The sequence below is a fragment of the Castor canadensis genome, chromosome 14, assembly GCF_047511655.1.
Source record: "Castor canadensis chromosome 14, mCasCan1.hap1v2, whole genome shotgun sequence".
In the NCBI taxonomy this organism is placed as follows: domain Eukaryota; kingdom Metazoa; phylum Chordata; class Mammalia; order Rodentia; family Castoridae; genus Castor; species Castor canadensis.
The window spans coordinates 41,729,058-41,745,757 of record NC_133399.1 but is presented as its reverse complement, the minus strand read 5'-3'; the positions used below and the strand labels follow the sequence as shown (position 1 = coordinate 41,745,757).

General features: G+C 46.3%; 1 protein-coding gene across 1 annotated transcript in view; it reads right to left on the bottom strand.

The window, feature by feature from the left end:
• Vav1 (vav guanine nucleotide exchange factor 1) overlaps positions 1–16,700 on the bottom strand; it is a 64,437-nt gene that overhangs the window by 21,050 nt on the left and 26,687 nt on the right. The window contains exons 2-14 of the mRNA XM_020183077.2: positions 5,940–6,056; positions 5,425–5,483; positions 5,254–5,322; positions 4,773–4,881; positions 4,596–4,691; positions 3,208–3,276; positions 2,942–3,045; positions 2,316–2,415; positions 1,447–1,542; positions 1,154–1,222; positions 938–1,024; positions 745–830; positions 115–247 (exon numbers count right to left, since the gene is read on the bottom strand). Coding sequence (XP_020038666.1) covers positions 115–247; positions 745–830; positions 938–1,024; positions 1,154–1,222; positions 1,447–1,542; positions 2,316–2,415; positions 2,942–3,045; positions 3,208–3,276; positions 4,596–4,691; positions 4,773–4,881; positions 5,254–5,322; positions 5,425–5,483; positions 5,940–6,056 — 1,194 coding nt within the window. The remainder of the gene's footprint in view (positions 1–114; positions 248–744; positions 831–937; positions 1,025–1,153; positions 1,223–1,446; positions 1,543–2,315; positions 2,416–2,941; positions 3,046–3,207; positions 3,277–4,595; positions 4,692–4,772; positions 4,882–5,253; positions 5,323–5,424; positions 5,484–5,939; positions 6,057–16,700) is intronic.

The following is a 16,700-nucleotide window of genomic DNA, read 5'->3' as shown; positions in this document are numbered from 1 at the left end:
TGATTAATGACCATTCATTTCTATGCACTCTCGCACACACGTGCACACACGGGCATTCCCAAGGCCAAGTGGACAGCCCCAAGCCGGGTTCCTAGTGCTAGTGCTGAGCCCCACCTTCTTGTTGTCTCGCTCTCCCGAGGAGTCATCCCGAACCTGGAAGGTGTGCAGGTTCACAGAGACCTTGAGGTCGTAGGAGTCCCCCCGGCGCTTACAGATGAGCAAGGCTTTGTCCAGCAGGAAGGCGTACCTGCAAGCCTCGGGGTCAGGTGCCAGGGTCTGGCTCCTCCCAACCTTCCTGTTCATCCCGACCGCACCCACAGGGATCCAAGTTGGCAGCGCCTTGGATCCACCTACACATCTATGCAGGCTCCATCCACCTTTCTATCTAGAAGTCAGAACCTAACCCATCCCCCCTTCTTCCCAAATCCATGAAGATTCCGCCAAGTCTATCTAAAAACCTAGTTCCACCTACTTGTCTACGTAGGAGCCTGGCCCCGATCCCTGCCAGGCTCTACCCCAGATCTTAGTAGGCTCCGCCCACCTGCCTAAGAACCTGGCTTCACACAGGCTCCTCCTCCAATCTATGTTGGCTCCGCCCACTTGCCTACTAGCTGCTGAGTTCCACTGCTGCCCAGGCTCCACGCCACATCCATGGTGGCTCCTCCCACAATGCCTATGTAAACGCCTGACCTTGCCCCGAGCTCCCCCCCAGGCTGTGCACCAGATCCAATTGGCTCGGCCCACCTGTCCGTCTTGGAGCGCCTTTCCACCGATGTGATCTTGAGCTCCCCATCAATCTTGGGTCGGCCATAATTGGCTAGAGACTGGTCCTATGCAGCAGGCAGGGGGTCTGACACAGGACTACCAAGAAAGGGACCAGACTCCTCCCCCACGAGACCACACCCCTGGCCCTTCTGGCTTGGCTCCAGCCCCTCACCAGGTTCTCTATGGACAGCTGGAAGTTGGTGATCTGTCGCAACGTCTCGTTGTCCCTCTTGACCTCGTTCACGCACTGCGCCAGGTCCTGGGGGTGGGGCAAGGGTAAGGCTGGCTCCCTTACACACACACCTGGCCTAGGATAGAGGTTCAGCTCCCACCAGGAGAAGGTGTTCATAGCATTTGCACAACAAGCCCATCCCCTCAGTCCACTCACCCTCATGGCATCTAGGGCCAGCCGCAGGTTCTCTTTCTCCACCGGGTCCTGCGTGTGCTTCACCAACTCCTGAGAGAAGCACCGAGGCAGACATCACCTGGCCTACCCCCTCCTCCCGGCAAACAATGCCAGCCCATCAGGCCCTCCTTCATTTTGCTGTCCATAGAGGCCAGGACAAGACCTGAATGTTGGCATCCCAGAGGTCCCTAGAGCCAGCCTCACCCAACCTTATTAACGGTACAACGCAGGTAGATACACCAAGCCCATACCCGAGGACCCCAGTTGTGCCGCACCTGGAGGAGGAGGTGATACTTGAGCACTCTCTGCATGGGCACCATCAGCAGATCCCTCAAGGTGAACCTGCCATTGTTTGCTCTCTGAGAACATTCCTAGAAGACCAGAAAACAATGGTGTGTGGAAATCAGGTGGAGGCAGGTGACTAAGATGGGCAGGTAGCAGAGAAGGGGCACAGATTTGAATAAATGTGTAGGCAGCTCTCCATCCCAAAGCCATGTGCATTTTTCTAGAGCCCAAAGCATCGTATCACCCCATGAGGAATTAAGGAAGGAAGGATAACGTGGGGCAAGGGGCAATTTAAGATCCATTGGGCTGGATGGGTATGGCAGTACATGCCCATAATCCCGGCAGGATTCCGAGAGGCAGGAAATTGGAGTTTGAGGCCAACCAGGGCTGCAGAGTGAGAGAAGGTCTTTAAAAAAGAAGAAAAGGAGGGGGAGGGATAAGGGGAAGAAGAACCACTGAAAGTCTGACCAGTACTGCCTGGGGTGGAGGCCAGTTGGGAGAAAGGACCATGTCTGGACAGTCCCAACTTCATCATCCCTACCCCACCCATGTTTCTACTCAGTCAGGGGCCCAGTGTGAAGGTCAGCCCAGTCCACATCTGAGGCACGGTGACTGGGGTTAGCCTGGGGCTGGAACTCCACTTAGGGTCAGAGTTGGGATCAGGGTCAGGACTTGCATCCAAGGTTGGGGGTCAGCCCAGAGCCAGGGCTCAGCTGGGGCTGGAGCTCAGTGTTCCACTTTCTCCACTCAGCTGGCCAGCACCTCACTCCCTCGGGGAAAGTGGAGCCATCTCCAGCTCCAGCAGCCCCCACAGTCTGGAAGGAGGGGGAGAACCCCCCAGAGTTGGCCCAGTCCCCACCTCCAGCTTCATCTGCACATCCTCCCGGGCGGCCGCCACTTGCTCCAGGTGCTTGCTGGCAGACTCCACTTGGCTACAGTAGCGGCCATAGACAAGGAATCTATAGGGAGAGGACAGGCCACCAGGGAAGGGTGGCCGTAAAGTCAGGTGAATCTAGACATCAGTCCTGGCCTCATTCTCCCCATCTGGGTGACCCCAAGCTTCAGTCTCCTTATCTTAAAATGGCCCTAACAATGGCATCTCCCACCTGAGGCTAATGGAACATTAAATATGATGTTGCTTAAGAGGTTATTACCACAGTGCCCAGCTTACAGTCTCTGCCCAATGTTCATTTATTTAACACATACTTATTAAGCACCTACTGTGTGCCAAGCCCTGTGCTAAGCACTTTACACTTCAAATTTATTCAACTGTCACCACAACCCTATAAAACTCCTACAGATGAGGAAGCAGATGCACGGGGAGATCAAATGACTTCCTGGTGCCACATAGCAAAGATAGAAATTGAACAAGAGAAGGAAGACCGCTGCCCACTAGCACACACTGAAAACCAGCAATCTCTGAGGGTTAGGTCTCCCAAACACACCAGGGATGCCCAGAGCTTTTACTGGCCAGCTGGGTCTCACCTCTCCTTGTATTTGATGAAGACCTGGTACAAGGCAGGTGCTCCAGGGGCCGCCAGGGCCTCATTCATCTCCTTTAGGAAGTGGGTGTGCACACGAAGCAGTTCCTACTCACAGAGAGAGAGGGGTGAGGGTTGGGCAGGATCCCCAGGCTCAAAGCCATCAGCTGTCCTGTTACTGAATTCTAAGCCTCACATTCAAAGGGCAAGTAATGGCAGCAGATATCCCCACTGGACAACATCCAGAGTGCTGGCGGCCAGCTGGCTCACCTCGATGTTGACAAAGATGATCTCAATGTCCTGAGGTTTGAGGAAGCGTTGTAGAGGCTTCATGAAGTGCTATGCGGGGGCAGGAGAAGGGTGGAAGGGAAGATGAGTCCCTGCCATCCAGCTTAGTCCCGGAAAGACAGGGACAAGCAGACAGAGACAGAAGGGGGGAAAGAGAAACATCAAGAGAAGGAAACAAACCTGAGAAAAATAGAGAGGTAAAAGAAAATGGAGACTGTCCACACAAAACCCTGTACACAAATGTTCACTGCAAAATTATTCGTAAGAGCCCCAAAGTACAAACAATACAAACACCTAACAATGGGTGAGTGGATAAACAAAGCCATGAACAGGACGAGACTCTAACCCAAGCTGCAATGCAGATGGACCTTGCAGACATCATGCTCAGTGAGAGACACAGACCCAAAAGGCCCCACAGTGTGTGACTCTGTTGCTAGGAAACATCCAGAACAGGGGAATCCAGAGACAGGAGGTGGACTCCTGGGGGCCAGAGCTGGGGAAGGATGGAAGATTGAGGGATGACAGGTAAAAGGTGTGAGGTTCCTTTTGAGAATGGAGATGTTCTAAAATTAGACAGTGGTAATGGTTGCACTACACTATGCATGTACCAAAACCCAGTGAATTATATACTTTACATGGAGGATTATATGGCACATTAATTAAATCTCCATATAGCTGTTTTAAAAAGGGATGGAAACATTTGGTTGTTGTTCAGTCCTTTGTTGAGCCTACATTTTCATAACTTTTATGGCAGATAAATGTCGGTCCAGAAGAACCAGAGGCCATCCACAAAGGCAACTGACTTCTCTGTTTTCTTGTTTTTTCCCATAATTAAATCTACCCCTTTCTCTTGATTTATTAGCAAAACCTACACAAATAAATGTTTTGTGGTTTGTCTAGAAATAATTCATAAAAAATTGCTATTATTTTTGGTGAAGAAATTCAATTTTGTATAGTTTGAGTCTAAATAAAATGTTTTATTCTAAAAAGAGATGGAGAAAAGGCAAAACAGAGACAAAGAAACAGGAGGAGGACACAGAGAAAAGTCATAGGGCAAAGGAAGAGCGCCAGAGACAGAGACACAAACACAAAGCAGCAGAGGCAGCAAACATCCTCCACGTGCCCCAGAAATGCCCTTCAGGTGGCGCCCACTGCCCGCCCAGCAAACGCGCATGCGCACAGCTCAGCTTCGGTGCGCAGTCTCGGCCACTTCCCTCCCTCCTCCCTCCTCCTTCCTCCCCACCCCCAACCACCGCACATTCGCTCTCCCAGGGCCTGCGCATGCGCACGGCGCAGCCCCACAGTGGCTTCACGCCCGCCTAGCCAGCCCTCGCGCATGCGCACAGCAGGCAGGCGCTGTCTTGCCGCACCTGCTGGATGGAGCCCAGCGTGTCGGTGTATTTGTCCTCCGTCTGCTGGATCTCGCGCAAGCAGCAGCAGCGCTTGTCATACTCAGTCATCTTGGGCTGTGGACAAGAGGAGACTCTGGTGTCTCGCCCAGCGTTAACCCCAGCCCCGCGCCCGCCCAGGCCTGGTCCACCCCTCACCGGCGTGGGCGCAGGCTCTGAGCGCATCAGGTCTTCGTAGATCTCGTCGCCCTCGGCCTCCTCGTTCTCCACGCAGTCGTACAGGTCCTCGTCCTCCTCGGCCGTGTCGCTGTGGGATACGGAGTCAGGCAGGGCCACCAGCGCCCCCCAGGCCAGGGACCCCTCAAACCCCTCTACGTCAAAGCTGTGTCACTTGGACACCACACCTCCCCCTCAGTTCAAGACTATGACCCCCATATGCCAGGGCCAGGCCATGTCCCTCACACCTCAAGGCAAGGCCATGGTCTCAGATCAGGGCCAAGTCTCTCATATCCAAGGGCAGGGTCGTGTTCCTCAGACCCCAAGGCAGGACCATGTTCCCAGTCCCCTAGAGCAGGACCATGTCCTTCAGGTTCCAAGGTAGAGGCATGTCCCTCATAGCTCAGAGCAGGACCGTGAATGGGTGCTCCAGTGAGCTCTGCTCATGAGGCGCGATACTCACTCGATCTGGTCAGACAGGCCACTATAGATGTCTTCGTCCCCCACAGCATCCTCCTCGGTGGGGAAGGGCCTGGTGGGGGAGGATGGTGTAAGGCGGGGGTGTGGGGGCCCAGCATTGGGTTTCACAGAGCAGAGGATTGAGGCTGATCACCTACCCCATACGCTTACTCACATGATCCCTTTGTTCTGGGCAATTGGGGTCCAGGACAGAGCGGACAGGGTGTAGATAACCTGTGAGAAGAGTCATGGCTGCTCAGAGCTCCTCTGTCCACACCTGTGCCAGAGCACAGCCTCGGACTCCCAAGTACCCGAGACTAGACCTGGAAGCTGGACCCCAGGCCTCTCCTGAGCCCAATTCAGGGTTTTCTCCACCTTCCCGTCTCCCATGTCACTACTCCCTTAAATAAGCCTCCACGCTTGTCCTATCATCCTGTTCAATCCTCAGAGCCACTCAAACAAGGCAGAATGATGTCATGCCCATGCTACAGATAAGGGACCTGGGGATCAGAGAGGTATGGCCACATTCAAGGTCACACAGCAAGTACTAGAATAGGAACTTGCACCAGGCTCCACGTGTCCCCAGCCAGTGCTACTTGTACCTTCTGTGTGGCCTGGTCTGCCTCATCCTATCTCCCCAAAAGACGTTAATGAAATGAACTGAAATCCAATCCTTGGGCTCCAGCTCACCTTTCCAAAATCCTGCACATCGAAGAGGTCAAAGGCCTCGAAGAGCTCGCTCCGCTTGAGGCCAAACTTCTCACAGCAGGTAGACAGGAAGGTTCGAATATTCTTAAGGCACAAGAACTATGGGGAAAGAAATGATGGTTGGGGGGTGGGGAATGAGCAGCAGGGGAGAAATTGATGACGGGATGCCTGACTGACACAGGAAGAAATGAAGGTGCAGGTCCCCCACAAAAATCACACTCTTTTCTTAGAAAGAGTGAAGCTAGATCTATCCCTATTTCTCTACCAATATAAAATTTACAAAACATAAAATTAATCACTAATGGATAAACAAAATGTGGTGTTTGTGTGATGGAAGACTATTTTGCCATAAAAAAGGAATGAAGTATTGACATGTCACAACATGGATAAACCCTGAAACCAGCCTTGTACGTGAAAAGACGCCAGCCATAAAGGAACAGTACCATCTGCATGAGCTATTCCTGAACTTCTGTTTCCTGAACAACACATTCTCTGTCTTGTTTAAGCCAGTTTGAGTTGGGTTGCTGTGTCTCACAACCAAAATATATTGACTAATGCAGCAGTTGTGACACATGTTATCATTTTAGCTTTGGGGTGTCTGGCTGTGATTTAAAGATGAGTTTTCAGAGCTGATGGAGTGAGTAGCTCAAACACTCCTAATAAGTGTGAGGCCCTGAGTTTAACCCCAGTACTGCAAAAAAAAAAAAAAGGCAAGTTCTCCTGTTATTACATTTGCCCAATATTGGCTCATTTAATATTTTAGTGGGCTCAGCTCTCTCTCTGAGGTTTGTAAGAATGCTAAAGAATTCTAACCAACCTCCCACCCACCCCCAGCCTATGAACTTGGCCTTTCCCACAGCACCCAGCACACCCCATGAGTCAGTGAGAACTAAGACTTCTTGAGTGTTTTCATCAGGAATGCTGGCTGAAATACATCTTCCAAAGCCATATGCTATGTGGCCTAGTAGGAAGAAATATTCCAAATAGGCAAATATATGCAATGGAATATTACCCAACCATAAAAAGTGTAGTCTACTGCATGGGTGAACTTTGAAAATACGCTTGGTAAAAGAAGGCAGTCAATGAAGACCACCGCTGTATGAGTCCATTCATCTATGTGACACGCTCAGAACCATTCTGAAGGCTAACATCCAAGATCAAGGTGTTGACTAGACTGGTTTCTCCTAGGACCTCTCTTCTTGGTTTGAAGATGTCTACCTCTTCCCTGTGTCTTCACACAATCATCCCTCTGCCAGTGTCCTAGTCTCCTCCTAGTCTAAGGACACCTATCATATTGGATTAGGGCCCACTCTAACGACCTCATTTTAACTTGATTAACCTTGTAAAGGCCTTTTCTCCAAATATATTCAAAATCACTAGGAATTGTGCACTTCAGAGGGACACAATTGAACCACAGGGAAATGTATCCCAAGAAGAGCAAACAGCCAGTGCAAAGGCCCGGGAGCAGGACTGAGCCAAACTTATTGGAGGAATAGCAAGGAAGTCTTGTATCTGGAGCACAGAGGGTGAGGGGTATAAGGAGAGGAGGGGAGGCAGGAGGGGGACTGGGCTTTTATTGTGAAAAACTAAATTTCTCTTATTTAAGCCTCCATGCCTGTTATGGTTTGGAACTTAAAAGTCCCCCAGACACCCATCTGCTAAAGGCTTAGTCTTCTGCCTATGGCACTATTAGGAGGTGGTGGGACCTTTAAGAGGTGGAGCCTAGTAGGAGGAAGTTAGGTCATTAGAAGTGTGCCCTCAAAGAGCCCCACCTCTCTGCAGCTTTGCTCCACCATGATGTGCTGCCTTGCCATGGGTCCAAAGCATCAGAGCCAAGCAACAGTGGACAGAAACTGCTGAAGCCATGACCCCAAAGAAATCTTTCCTCTTTAGAAGTTGCTTATCTCAGGCATTTTGTCACAGTGATGGGAAGCTGACTCATACTGCCTGTGGTGCTTTTCTCTGGCAGCCAGAGAAAACGAATCCCACAAGGCCCATTGCTGCCTTCTGCAGGTCTTTGATCAAAGGTCCCCTTCCCCATGAGACCCTCTCTGACTGCTCTACTCAGAATCACACCGTCGTGAGCTGGCATCTTCTACACCCCCTTCTACACTTCATTTCTTTCACTTATTCTCCACCTCTCTCAACTGAGGAAGGCAGAGCCACTGTTCCACCCCAATGGAGGTCCACCATTTGCAATGAGCCTGCCATACATTAGCCCTTGGCACACAGATGGCAAGTGGGTGGCAAGCGGTGGTGCCTAGGAATGAGCATTGTCAATAGTCTCTCCAGGTGCTCCCATGAGCAGATAGTTCACATATCCTGTTTCACAGACACTGCTTCTCTGCAAATTGGGGGATTGAGGAACACGTTTACTGACACATTTCCCAGCAAAGGTACTGTGTGTGCATCACATTCTGTATACTTCCACTTTTTTCATTACTACCATATTTGGTACTGTGATGGATGATCACACTCTGTCATGTGATTACTGTAGTCTGTTTGGAAGTGCCCATATAAGATAGCAAATATAAGCCAAGTGTGGTGGTACATGTCTATAATCCTAGCTACACAGGAGGCAGAGGAAGGAAAACCATGATTTGAGGCCTGTCTAGGCAAAAAGTTATCAAGATCTTATCTCGAAAAAACCAAGCTGGGTGTGGTGGTCCACACCTGTGGTCCTAGCTATGTGGGAGGCAGAGGTAAGAGGATTCCAGTCTGAGATCCACCCTGGGCAAAAGCACAGACCCTATCTGAAGACAAAGCTAAAGGAAGTTCCATGGTGCAATGGTTAGCACTCTAGACTGTGAAAACAAAACTAAAGCAAAAAAAAAAAAAAAAACACTGAGGGAGTGGCTCAAGTGGTAGACCACCTACCTAGCAAGTGCAAGATCCTGAGTTCAAACTCCAGTATAACAAAAAAAGAAGAAGAAAAAGGTGTATATGAGTAATAATAACCCACCAACCACCCATTCCCCTCTCTCTCCCTCTATAACTTTGGTTGATAAAGCAGAAGCTTTTTTGAAAGGATTGATTCTAATTCTGATTTTTAAAAATGTGAGTAAAAAGCTATCACAGAAGTCAGGGGGGTGGCTCAGTGGTGAGTGCTTGCCAAGCACCTGGGAGCGCCTGGGTTCCATCCCCAGCACCATCCACCTAAAAACTATCAAGCAGCATCAAAAGTTACAGAGCAATCTTTCATGACAGACAGTCAGTAGGGGCAGCAATTTTTGCTGTTGTGTTCTTTTAAGAAATTGCTGCTGGCCATGAAGAAGAACGAAATGTTATCATCTGCAGGTAAATGGATGGAATTGGAGAACATCATTCTGAGTGAGGTTAGCCTGGCTCAAAAGACCAAAAATCGTATGTTCTCCCTCATATGTGGACATTAGATCAAGGGCAAACACAACAATGGGACTGGACTTTGAGCACATGATAAAAGCAAGAGCACACAAGGGAGGGATGAGGATAGGTAAAACACCTAAAAAACTAGCTAGCATTTGTTGCCCTTAACGCAGAGAAACTAAAGCAGATACCTTAAAAGCAACTGAGGCCAATAGGAAAAGAGGACCAGGAACTAGAGAAAAGGTTAGATTAAAAAGAATTAACCTAGAAGGTAACGCACACGCACAGGAAATCAATGTGAGTCAATGCCCTGTATAGCTATCCTTATCTCAACCAGCAAAAACCCTTGTTCCTTCCTATTAAAGCTTATACTCTCTCTACAACAAAATTAGAAATAAGGGCAAAATAGTTTCTGCTGGGTATTGAGGGGGTGGAGGGGAGAAGGAGGGGGCGGAGTGGGTGGTAAGAGAGGGGGTGGGGGCAGGTGGGAGAAATGACCCAAGCCTTGTATGCACATATGAATAATAAAAGAAAAAAATAGATAAATCGAAAAAAAAAAAAAGAAATTGCTGCTGGGCATCAGTGGCTCACTCCTGTAATCCTAGCTACTAGGGAGGCTGAAATTGGGACTACAGAGGCTCAAAGCCAGCCCCTGGTAAATAATTCATGAGACTCCATCTCCAAACTAACCAGAGCAAAATGGACTGGAGATGTGGTTCAAGTGGTAAAGTGCCTACTTTGCAAGTGGGAAACCCTAAATTCAAACCCCAGACCCACCAAAAAAAAAGAGAAGAAGAAATTGCCACAGCTACCCCAAGTTTCCGGAACCACCAGCTTGATCAGTCAGCAACTTTCAACATCCAGTCAAGACACTCCACCAGCCAGATTACAGCTCACTGAAATCCCAAATGACTGTAAGCATTTTTTAGCAATAAAGTATGTTTTAAGCTGGGCATGGTGGTGCATGCCTGTAATCCCAGAACTTGGGAGACTGAGGCAGGAAGCTCATGAGTTCAAGGCCAGCCTAGGCTTCATAGGAAAACCCTATCTCAAAAAAAAATGTTTTAATTAACATATGTACATTGCTCTAGACATAATGCTATTCACACTTAATAGATTACAGTATTGTGTAAACATGACTTTTAGATGCACTGACAAACCAAAAACATCATGTGACTCACTTTACTGCAATATTGACTGTACTGAGGTCATCTGAATCCAAGAGTGCATTGCACAGCCACCAGGTCTGCCCGCACTTGTGAGTCCCTACCCCACACCTTCTCCATAACATTTGTGCTCCTTTGCATGCTGACAATGCAAAGTTGGGGAAGGTTTATTCCATTCACATGAACACACTGTGATGTTATGTCCATTTTACCTATGAGAAAGCAGGCTCAGAATGGGAGGAGAGCAGACCAAGACTATGGAGTGACAGCCAGGCAGCAGCGGAGCTGTGACTCAGCTCCAGGGTAGTGGAAACCTGGAGCCCACGTTCTTGCCACAGCATCACCTCCTAACCTTCCATGCAGTGGAAGCCACCAAGAGTGCTCCCTGTGCCTCATTCCAGACACCTAGAAAGCCAAGTAAATTCCTGTGACAACCCTGCCAGTGTTACACTCATCCAAAAACCAGACAAGAATACAACAAAAAAAGAGAATTATAGGTCAATCTCTTTAATGAACTTAGACACAAAAATTCTCAATAAAATACTGGCAAACCAAATTCAACAACACATCAAACAGATCATACACCATGATCAAATCAGTTTCATTCCAGGGATGCAGGGATGGTTCAACATACGCAAACCATTAAATGTAATACAGCACATTAACAGAAACAAAGACAAAAACAACTTGATCATCTCAACAGATGCAGAAAAGCCTTTGACAAAATTCAGCACCCTTTCATGACAAAAGTATAAGAAACTAGAAATAGAAGGAACGTACTTCAACATTATAAAGACTATATATGACAAATCTATAGCCAGCATCATATTAAATGAAGAACAACTGAAACCATTTCCCCTAAAGTCAGGAACAAGACAAGGGTGCCCACTATCTCCACTCTTATCAACATAGACTTGGAATTCCTATCCAGAGCAATAAAGCAGTAAGAAGAAATAAAGGAATTCAAATAAGAAAAGAAGTCGAACTATCCCTATTTGCCAATTGCATGACCTTATACCTAAAAGAACCCCCCCCAAAAAAATTCCTAGATACCATAAGCACCTTCAGCAAAGTAGCAGGATACAAAAATCAATTCACAAAAATCAGTAGCCTTCCTATACACCAACGATGAGCAGACTGAGAAAGAATTTAGGAAAATAATTCCACCTCTAGTAGCCTCAAAAAAGTAAAAATACCTATGGATAAACTTAATGATGAATGTGAAAGAATTCTACTGTAAACTATTCCAAAAGTTGGAAGCACCAAGATGTCCTTCAGTACACAAATGGTACATCCAGGCAATGGATTGTTACTTTCATAGACAATGACTTCCTCAATAGAACTCAAATGACTTAGCAATAAAGAGAAAAGATTCACCAAAGGGACTACATGAAATTAAAAAGCTTCTGCCCAACAAAAGAAATGGTTTCTACATTGAAACCATTTTCACCCACAGAGTGGGAGAAAACCTTTGCCAGCGATACATCAAACAAGGGATTAATAACCAGAATATACATGGAGCTCAAAAAACTAAACTCCCCCCCAAAAAAATCAATGACCAAGTGAAGAAATGGGCAAATGAGCTGAAGTTTTTCAAAGGAAGAAGTACAAATGGCTAAAAAACACATGAAGAAATGCTCACCATCCCTGGCCATAAAGGAAATGTAAATCAAAACCACACTAAGATTCCACCTCACTCCTGTTAGAATAGCCATCATCAAGAACACCACCTGCTATAAATGCAGGCAAGGATGTGGGGGGGGTACAGTGAGGGGAAGGAACCCTCATGCACTGCTGGTGGGAATGTAAGCTAGTATAACCACTATGGAAAACAGTATGGAAGCTTCTTTTAAAAACTAAACATAGATCTGCCATATGATCCAGCATATGATCCCAGGGATGTACCCAAAGGATTGGGAGTCAGCTTATGACAACGGCACCTACACACCCATGTTTACTGCAGCACTGTTCACAATAGCCAATCTCTGGAAGCAGCCAAGATGCCCCAGTACTGATGAATGGATTAAGAAAATGTGGTATTTATACACAATGGAATTTTACTCAGCCATGAAGAAGAATGAAATGTTGTAGGTTGCAGGTAAATGAATGGAACTGGAGAACATCATCTTAAGTAAAGTTAGCCAGGCTCAGAAGGCCAAAGGCCACATGTTTTATCTCATATGTGGAAGACAGACCCAATACAAATAGAAGCATTATCATATGCACTCATAAAGTGCATACAGAACATGCTTCAAAAGTGGGACTGTTATAGGGGAGTAAGGGAAAAGAAGGAAAGGGTGATGGAGAATGAGTAATAACGCAGGAACAAGACATGAGGAAACACTGAAATCTGTTAAACAACACAGGAGGGGAGCAATGGGTGAGGAACTGCAGTGGAGGGGGCTAGACTGACTTAAACACAGTATACTTACAGGTAAAAAGCCAAGGCAAAATTCCCACCACTCAATGAACAGACACCTAAACAATGAAGGACAGGAATGCAAACAGGTCATGCTAAGGGAAGGGCACCAGTGGGAGGGGAGGGTAAATGAACAGAGTAAAGATGGTGAGTATGGTTAATGTACTTTCTATACAATATGAGTATGGAACATTGAAACCTGTTAAAGTCACCATAAGAAGAGGACTGGGGTAGAAAGGAGAATAGTGGAGGGGATGAACAAATTCGAGGTATAATATATGTATATGTGGAAATGTCACAATGAAATCCCCATATGACTATCATAAACTAACAAAAATGTTCACATTTTTAAAAAATGAAGGACAGGAAGGTAAAACAATTCCTGTCTAGGGTGGGTATCAGCAGAAGGGGTAAGGTATAAGGAAAGGGTAAAGAAGGCTACATATGGTGGAAGTATTTTGTATTCATGTATGAAAACTGAACAATGAAACTTGTTGAAATTGTTCTAAGGAGAGAGAAAGGGGGATAAAGGAGAATGATGGAGGGGAAGCTAATTAAGGTATATTGTAAGTTCTTATGTAAATGTCACAATGTACCACCTGTACAACCATAATATGCTGATAATAAAAAATAATTTTAAATTAATTTTTTTAAAAAAAACTGGGCATGGTGGTACACAGCTGTAATCCTACCTACTGAGAAGCATAAATAGGAGGATCACAGTCCAGACTGGCCTCAGCATAAATGCAAGACCTTATGTCAAAAATAACCAAAGCAAAAAGGCTGGGAGCATGGCTCAGGTGTTTGATCAACTGCATAGTAAGTACAGGCCCTGAGTTCAATCCCTAGCACAAGAGAGGAGACAGAGAGAGAGAGAGAGAGAGAGAGAGAGAGAGAGAATGAGAAACACTCTTGGGGGTTTTTCTTCTTTTTTTTTTTACAGTACTGGGATGTGAACCCAGGGCCTCACACTTGTTAGGTGGGTGCTCTCTTGTTAGGCAGAGGCCAGCCTTTTTTTGTGTTGGGCGTTTTCAAGATAGGGTCACTCAAACTATTTGTCCAGGCTGGGCTCAAACCTCAGTCCTCCTGATCTCTGCCTCCCAAGTAGGTAGGATTACAGGTGTGAGCCACTGGCACCCATTCCAAGAAACATTCTTGGCAACAGAGGATGAAAGGGAATTTCTGTAAAATGGTGAAGGTAATTTTTTTAAAAACCTACAGAATAAGAATGCACTTAATAATGAAATGTTAAGATTTCAAAGGGCTGAAATCAGGCAAAGGTGACTCCTATTCCCATTTTGACACAATACGGTACTGAAAATCTTAGTTACACTGCAAAACAAGATGAAGAAATAAAAGGGAAGAAAGAAATACAAAGGTGATTTTTGCAGAAAATATTTTTGTCAACATAGAAACTGCCAGAAAATCATAAGACATCATTTAGCAATGTTGCTGAATATAAAACTAATATACAAAGTCTCCTGTGCATCAGTACAGTCAGAGATTGTTATTTTAAAAGAAGATAATGTTTTCAAAATCCTAGAGTAAGCAAAAGCAACCTCTGAGGATAGAAATCAGATCAGTGGTTGCTCCAGGGGCAGGAGTGGGGGGTAGAGATTGACTCAGAAAGGCCACAAATGATGAAATGCTCTGTGTCGATAATCGGATGGCTGCACAAGTATGTGCAGTTTCTAGAACTGAATGCATGGTAAACTGAAGAATTTAGTGTTTTACTGTAGGAAAATTGAACTTTAAAAGAATACCACTTACTATCACCTGCAAATGCAAAGCAAGCTGATTTTAAAAGATAGGAGTATCCAAGCGCCAGTGGCTCACACTTATAATCCTAGCTACTTGGGAGGCAGAGATAAGGAGGATCAGGATTCAAAGCCAGCCTGGGCAGATAATTCACAAGACTCCATCTCCAACATAACCAGAGCAGGGCTGGGGGAGTGATTCAAGTGGTAGAGCACCTGCCTAGCAAGCGCAAAGCCATCAGTTCAAATTAAAATATAATAGTAATAACCATAGCAAAATGGACTGGAGGTGTGGCTTAAGCATCAGAGCACTTGCTTTGCAAGTGCAAAGGCCTGAGTTCAAACTCCAGTTCCATAAAAAAAAAAAGCTAGGAACATCTAACAAATCTGACAATACACGCAAATGATTTATGCAGAATATTATACCATTTTATTAAAAGACATCAACAAAGCAGACATGGTGGGCATGCTTATACTCCCAGCACTCAGGAGACTGAGGCAGGAGGATCACAAGTTTAAGACCATCCTGGGCTACATAGTGAGACCCAATCTCACTATTCATGTCTTTTTTTAAAAAGACATGAAAGAAAATGTAAATGAAGTAGAATGTATGCAAATTCTTATTTAGAATAACTCAATACTTTAAAATGTTCAACTCTACAAAATTGAGTTATAGAGGGGGGCCGGGGGGAAGGTGGCCCAAACAATGCAAAAATGATAAAATAAAAAACACTGACTGATAGATTCAATGTGGTTTCAACTAAAATCACACATGAGTCATAAGGTTCATATGGAAAAACATAGTCATGAATAGCGAAGACAGTCCTATGATGGGAAAATCAAATGGGGGGTACCAGTCCTACCTGATATCAAGATTTGTCATAAATCTGTAGTAACTAAATCAATGTGGTCACAGGAGCCTGCCTCCAAGTTGGCTCCCTGGTCCGTAGCCCCCCATCTTCATGCAGAAGGTAGAATGTCCACTTGTAAGCCCCTCTCACCTTGAACCAAGACTGGCCCTACGTGACATATATAGTGAACGTATCAGTAAGGCACTTACCGTGACTACATAACAAAAGTTGATCACTTGAAGGGGCCATGTTGTGAGGCCCCCATGTGGAGAGGCCCATGTGAACAGAGAGCATCTGAGGTTCTGTGTAGCTGAACCACCTGAGAAGTGGATCCTCCAGCTCCACAAGACAGCAGCCCCTCCAAACTCTGGCCGCAAACACATGAGAAACCCCAAGGGTGACCTGCCCAACTGAGTCATTTCAGAACTCCTGACCCAATGATCTCCAAACAAAGCAAATGTTTGACTTAACCAGTAAGCTTCAGAATAACTTGTCACACAGTAACATGTTAAAGATATAGGGATAAAGACAAGCCAGTACACAGAGATTATACCTGCTGTGTCAGATGTAATTCGGGAATACAATGTGTGGAAAGAACTTAACATGGAAACATCTGGAAATTATCATAACTGTCATCACTAGCATCAGCATCACCCTTGTCATCATCACAACCATCATCACTATCACCATACCCATCATCACCATCTCCATCATCACCACCACCATCACTATCATTACTGCCATCACCATCATCAACCATTACCACCACCATCAACCATCAGTATTGCCACCACCATCAGCACCACCATCACCACCATCATTGCCACCACCACCACCACCACCATCACTATCATCACCACCACCACCACCACCATCTTCACCATCATCACCACCATTATCACCATTGTCAAAACTCATCATAATCACCACCATCATCTTGGCTCCAGCAAGGAGGTCCAAGAGCATTCATTGTCCCACGGGTTCTTAAACTGGAAAACACCTCAGATGGCCAATCTCCAATCTTGCCTTAATCCTATTCTTGCATTAGTCAAGTGTAGGTTCATGTAATGGTGTGGGAGGAGAGGCAGAGGGAGAGAGGGAGAGGTGTAGAGGGGGTAAGAGGGAGAAGGAGAGATGGAGCAGAGAAAGAGAGAGAGAGAGAGATTTTGGGAAAAAAAATCACCTCTCCATTTCTCTTCTGGTCA